Below are 6,721 nucleotides of genomic sequence, written 5' to 3' on the forward strand. Positions count from 1 at the left end.
TTAGTTGATTATTTCCTGGGTCGTAATCACGGTTTATGATAGGTCAGATAATTTTAGAAATCCTATAATGAATTAAAGTATAGAATTCAGGGTTTATTCATTGATTCCTTCCCTTCTATTTACTTGATTTCATTTATTATATACATATTCCTAATTGCATTTTAAAATACCATTAAATATATATTGTTATAGTCTTGGATTAGACTTGATTTAAATTTTTTTTATGTCGACGTGTTCTCAGTGACCACGTGTAGCGGAGATCAGTTCAGGTGTATGGACGGTACCTGCATCAGCATCGACAAGAGGTGCAACCAGAACATCGACTGTCGCAACGGGGAGGACGAGAACCAGTGCGGTGAGTCGACCCATTATTTTCTTACCTCAAGAAACAATCGTCTTAATTGTTCCCACGAACCGATGGGAGCTAATTTTATTCTCTGGCTCGCACCTTTGAGAGTCACTGTTACGACGCCCACGCGTTGAAAGTCGACGGTGAACGCGACAAGCCGTTAATTGATCCGAATTGACTCGCGTTACTCATTGCGTTAAGAAGAACACTTTCCAACTCAAGCGAGACGTACGTTCAGTTTGAACATGTGCGTAATCGTCGTATTTTCTTCCAATCGAAATTCGGAATTTTCTATGAAATTTGTCTACTGCGATTGTTGATTTCGGAATCGGTTAGGTGGATAAAGAGATTGAATCGGAGACGAGATCCGAGAAGGAGTTTTTTGGTCGATCAACAATTTTCCTTCGACCGCAAGTGACTTCTTTCCCGACCACCCCTAACTGCAATTTTCCGTCACCGCACGCTTCGACAGATTTTCATCGCCCGAAATTATCCTCAATCTCGAATCACTTTCGAATTTCGACTGAGAAAAAATCGTAGAATATCCATATCACAGAGATGAACGATGAAGTGATTCGAGATTAGATCATCGCGGTGTCCTAAGATCTAAAACCCTGTGAGTCAACCGCTTTGTTTGATGTATCGACGACTCCGCTGGAGGAGAGGGTGAACGCAAACGCAAGGAACGCGTTGAATCGTAAGCCGAAGCCGCGTTTTATTTGTGAAGCAGAGGCTGATGAGAAGCCAGCTTTTAACCCTTTAAAGAGTCTCTCCATCGTCCCGAATCACCCATTCAGAAAAATATTGCCACAGAACCATAATATTTTAACTGCTTCTTAAAAATATTCAATTCGTATTTTAATTAATTGACAAAGTGTCAGAATCGAAGATTTCGTGTATCAAAATATACATTATACTAATTCTGACAGAAATAGTATGTTAAGAAATAAGGAGGTATGGTAAGGGATTAAAAAGCGACGAGTAAACGATGGAAGGTGACGAAGGGGAGTAGGGAAGGTGTTAAGGAGGTGAGACATTTTTCGGGGAACGCGTGAAGGGTCCAGGCCCCGTAAATGGACCGGGTAAAGGGTTAAAATGTGCATGAGCGTGGTGTGTGGAGCAGGTTGCGGAGAAGCCGAGTTTCGCTGCGCTGACGGAGGGTGCATCGGCTACGAGTTGCAGTGCAACGGGGTGGAGGAGTGCTCTGATGGCTCTGACGAGAGGGACTGCGGTAATTATGCCATTCACCATGTTACTCGTTACACTTATCCACACTCACACATGCTACCATTCTTATTTCTCAACCTCGTGTCTGTCTTAAAGGGAAGCGAACGAATTTTTGGGTTCGCCAGCTGATTCTATGAAAATCAGGATATTCTACGTATATATGTACTTTTTATATATGCATATTTATTATGTATTATACTTGAATGGGTGATCGTTGTTTAGTAGGATATTAATTCATTTGAACAAGTGGTTGTAGTTGATACAGATTCACTGTAGATAGAATTTAATAAATTGGACTATTTTAGAAATTGATTAATAGATAATTTAGAAAGCTTTATATATCGTGCAGAGAATAGCTCTGTTATATTAGATTTAGTTTAGATGGAAACTCGAAATAAATAGAACGCGTAATTAGAGAATATAATGACGAATTTTATGAAGTTCCTAAAACAATTCTGGTCAATGAATAGAAAGTGTTTCAAATAGTATTATGATATAAAAATAGTATAGCAATACTGCCAGACGAATGTGAAGTGGAAACGATTAAAAAGAAACTCTTGTAACTCGATTAGATAGTCTTGCGTATTTCTGTCGCGACAAACCGAAACGAAAACAGGCTTTTCGAATAATGTACACACCTGTTGATCTGTCACAGGCTGGGATATTTAAAATTTAGCCGAGGCTAATTTTCAGTTTGCTCTTGTCAGTTCGTGAAACATGTATAAACGCCTCGATCGATTTAAAAGAAATCAAATCACATTTTATCTCTTGTATTATTTTATACGGTTGATTAAAAATGGACGTGGAACAAAGTATACATTCTGCATATAATAAATATAATGATTGTACTTGACGAAAGGATAAGATTTATCAAATTCTGGCAGTATTGCTCGACTTCAATGCAATGCAATAAATACTTGTCTGTGAAATAAAAAATACGACCGCGACACAGAAATATATCCGTGGAAGAACGTGTACAACGATGGAAGTATGCGTCAAGAGTTCATGGACGCTCTGAGGAACCGGATGTACTATCAGAGAAGAATTTTGAAGAAGCAACAGACACCTAAGGCACAAGTGGAAGTTTTCAAGCCTTTTCTTTGGAAAAAATTTAATCCGATCCCCGAGACGAAGGCACAAATAGAAATCCTGGACCATGTATCTTCGCCTGTGAAGAAATTCGATGCGATCCCTAAACCGAAAATTATCTACGCTCTGACTAACACGGACTGCAAGACGATCAGCGTTGTAAATCCTCCTAATCGTGATCATTTGAAGTCTGGTCGACGTTCGTTGAGAAAAATTCGGGACGTCACTAATAACGAGGTGTCGAGGAAAAATAAGAGAAGACACGGTGGGAAGAGGCAGAGGAATGTAACAGAAGCTCGATCAAATACGACTGTGATTCTTGAAGAATCGAACCGGAAGAAGTCGAAGAGGAACAGGAAAAAAAAGAATGAAATCTTTAATGGAACATCTGATGTTACGATAGAGTCAACGACTACAGTATTAAATGATGAAGACACGACGAAGAAAAGGAAGAAGTTAAATAAGAAGAGAAGAAAGGGCAAGACCAGGGCTCGTGTCACACAGTTTAATTCAAGAGATTCCAAGGAGGTACAAGCATTGGCATTGAATTCCAGTACGGAGTCAATTAAAAATGGGATTCTCTTCACTAAAGATATTTTTACAAGTACACCAGTAGTAAATGAATCTATTATTATTATCGATCCAAAGCCTGCCTTACTGATCAGACGAAATTCTGAGGAGATCGAAGCATTCAGTTCCACCACAGAGCCAATTAAAAATGATATGTTCTCTACTGAAACTGCTTCGGTTAAAGAGGGAACTGAACAGACCACTTCGTCTATGAGTACGTCAGAAGCAGAAGGAATTTTGTTTTCAAAATCCAGTCCATCTACTACAGAAGCTGATATCAGCAGCACGACGACAAGCATAAAATCACACGAAGGGATTTTGTTTTCAAGAACCAATGAAGCTACTACAAAAGCTGATGTTAGCAGCACGACAGCAAGCATTGAATCACAGGAAGGGATTCTGTTTTCAAGAACTTGGACTCCTGATTTAGAAAAAATAAACTCTCCTACAGAGAATTCGGTATCCGGAGAAGAAACCACGAAGCCCGGTTCGTTTAATGAAGATACGGTCGAAATTTCTAAAGAAGAAGAGATCAACGATACTCCAAGAACAACTCTCGTAGACGACGTCTTGTCAAATGTAGAAAATTTCTCTGTATCGACTGTAGAAACTATCGGTCCGTCAAGTAGTCTGCAGAAAGTAGTCTCTGAGAAGAGTCCTACGAGAGGCAAGCACAAAGCGAAGAAGAGCAACTGGACGAAATATTATGAGAAATACTTAAAAAAGAAAATGACAAGTTCTACAACTTCTGAATACGATTATCCAGATCAAAACGTGTCTTCAAAAATAGAAACAGGATTGTTCGAGTCGAATAATGTAAATGTGGACATCGATCTGTTGAGCAAAGACCGAATCACTAATAACAATTCTACCTCCTTGATTCCTACTGACGAACTACTGAAACAGAAGTTAGACAACTGCAACTCAAAATGCGCTGAATTTTGGCGACGAGCTTACGAGAAGGAGAAAAAGATGAGGACTGTCATTGAGAAAACGTTGAACACGAATCAGACGAGAATCATTCCTGAATTAAATACCACAAATTTCAAATCGGACGACGAGAATTGTACTGATTCTACGCCAGACCTCGCAGGCTCTTCGGACGAGTTCATCTCCAATTTCGAACCACGCGAATTCCCACCTGAAGATATAAAAAACACTTCCCGCGGTGCAAATAACAATACGGTTTTGAATAAAAGCGACGAGGGAATTGATTCGGGGTTAATTAGCATCGAAGAAACGACCAGATTCTCAGATTTCCCGAACGTCATAGAGTCGTCGGAAACCGTATTAAAAATTATGCCAGGAGGAACTGTTACTAAAACGACCGAGTCAACGAATTTGGTAGAACTGATCACGAAGCCTGTTACGAAAAAAAATAAGATCAGCAAGAAGGACAGAAAGGACAGAAGAAATAAGAATAAAGGGAAAGGGAAGAAACGTAAAGATAGGGTGAACAAACACTCGACTGTATCGTTTGAGACGACCGCTTGGAACAATTATACTGATGGGATTTTGTTCGAGGCGACGACTGCTTCTTCCAGTACGAGCAACCTCAAGGAGTTCCAGTCCAGGGAAGAGACAATAGAAGAGAAGAACACGAGTTTAAACGAGACTGAGAGCTCCTCGACTACTGAGACGTACGTAGAGACCAGCACGACCGACTGGCGGTGGCTCTTTAAACAGTTCAGGAACAGAGAAAAAAGCACCACCGTAGACGTGGATGCTAGTGACCAGACTTCTACGACCCAGAGAATAATCACCGAAGAATCGAATACCACGAAACCTGAAGATGCGTTCAGGTGCAACGAGGATCAATTTTTCTGTGACAACGGGACCTGCATCTCGAAGGACGACGTTTGCAACGGTGCGGCAGACTGCGAAGACATCAGCGACGAGGCCGAATGTCCTGTCGAAGGGCTGGTCAATGCGACCAGGGAATGGACACCCGATTTCGAGATGTTCATATGCGACCAGTATGAATTTTTATGCGACAACGGGACTTGCATATCTGAAGACAGAGTCTGCGACGACGTCGACGACTGCGAGGACGGCAGCGACGAGAGCCAGTGCGATTACGGTGACGTTTACTACGACGTGAGCCTCGAGAACGGGAGCGAAACTAAGAGAAACGGATGCGGCGAGAGACAGTTCGCTTGCGACGGGATCTGCATCGATTCGGCCCTGTTGTGCGACAATTCGACTGACTGCGAAGACGGATCGGACGAGGCCGATTGTGGACCCAAAGGTAGAGAGTCCTCCGTGGGTGTCCTCCTCTTTCTCTAAACTATTCTTCGTGGGATCTTCAAAAACTGTTCAGTGAAAGGTTCGCTGTACAAAGAGGTGGCTTAGAACCGTGACAAGAGACAATGTTTATGTGTTAGAACTTTGTGACGTCCATTCGTGCTGTACAAAAGCCTTAGGGATAAATTGACTCGACGCCCAATCGTGCCATGGCTTCCTCTACGGTCTTAATTAAAAAAAATATTCACAAATCGAATCGATTGACCTCGTCAGTCATTCTCGAGTGGATATTTATCTTACGTTTGGAATAAAATCAGACCGATGGATCTTGAATTAACAAGGAAGCCATCGGCCGTTTTACGACTGTATGATTTGGTTGTCTGGAAGCTCAGTGGCAAAGCCGAGAGATTACACGAGACAACATCGTCTCGGATTCAGATTTCACAGACACGAGTTGTACGTTCATTACATACACATACACACACACACACTGTACATAGTAACAACGAATAACCGCCTTCGAGGGGCTTCGTTCAGATCGCTTTAAATGTCTAGCTTAAAAAGTTCTCCCTTGTACAAAGGAACCCCCCGCGAGGAGTCGCGTGCTGTCCAACTGCGAACCCCATCGATCTGACACAAAATCCTGTATCAAATTCCTAAGACAAATAATTTTTGTATCATCAGCTGAACGAGCTTATAAATTATTCCAGGAAGCATACTAATTTTAATAACTGCTGACTTAAAAACTTAAAAGCATTTCGCAGCGCGAAAAGATATGAGCTGACAATAGGAAAAGAACAATGGGAATTCGGTATCGCAGTCGGGCAGACGAAAATGTATAAATACCATTCATCATAACAAGTGCTTTCAGTGTATCATCGGGTCCGAGTACTATTGTCCCGCTTTAAATGTGTCCATCCGGTGGACCCGATGGCTTGTACATACATATCTGAATAGATATAATTGGCCGCCTCGAGGTGCGCTCGAGGCGACTGGTTTTGGTTCTGAAAAAACCAGCCTGTGTGTCTGTTTTGCCGGTGCCGCTGTAGATTTGGCCCCGTGCCCTTCTATGGACTTCACGTGCACCGACGGCTCTTGCATACCGAAGAGCTCCGTTTGCGACGGATTCGACGACTGCCCCAGGGCAGAAGACGAGCTTCAGTGCGGTATATAAAACACTTATTCTAATCGAGACCCTTCAACCCTTTCACTCTCGCTCTTTCAAAAAAGAATCTCCAGTTT

At 41.9% G+C, this 6,721-nt stretch overlaps 1 protein-coding gene across 3 annotated transcripts in view; it reads left to right on the forward strand.

Annotated features, from left to right (window-relative positions):
• Window positions 1-6,721, forward strand: part of trol (terribly reduced optic lobes) — a 61,050-nt gene that overhangs the window by 31,262 nt on the left and 23,067 nt on the right. For all 3 annotated transcript variants that reach the window (XM_026811602.1, XM_026811599.1, XM_026811600.1), the window contains exons 4-5: window positions 242-355; window positions 1,473-1,580. In XM_026811602.1, coding sequence (XP_026667403.1) covers window positions 242-355; window positions 1,473-1,580 — 222 coding nt within the window. The remainder of the gene's footprint in view (window positions 1-241; window positions 356-1,472; window positions 1,581-6,721) is intronic.

This window comes from Ceratina calcarata, unplaced genomic scaffold (assembly GCF_001652005.2).
Source record: "Ceratina calcarata isolate Rehan_Ccalc_2016 unplaced genomic scaffold, ASM165200v1 scaffold229.2, whole genome shotgun sequence".
Taxonomy (NCBI): domain Eukaryota; kingdom Metazoa; phylum Arthropoda; class Insecta; order Hymenoptera; family Apidae; genus Ceratina; species Ceratina calcarata.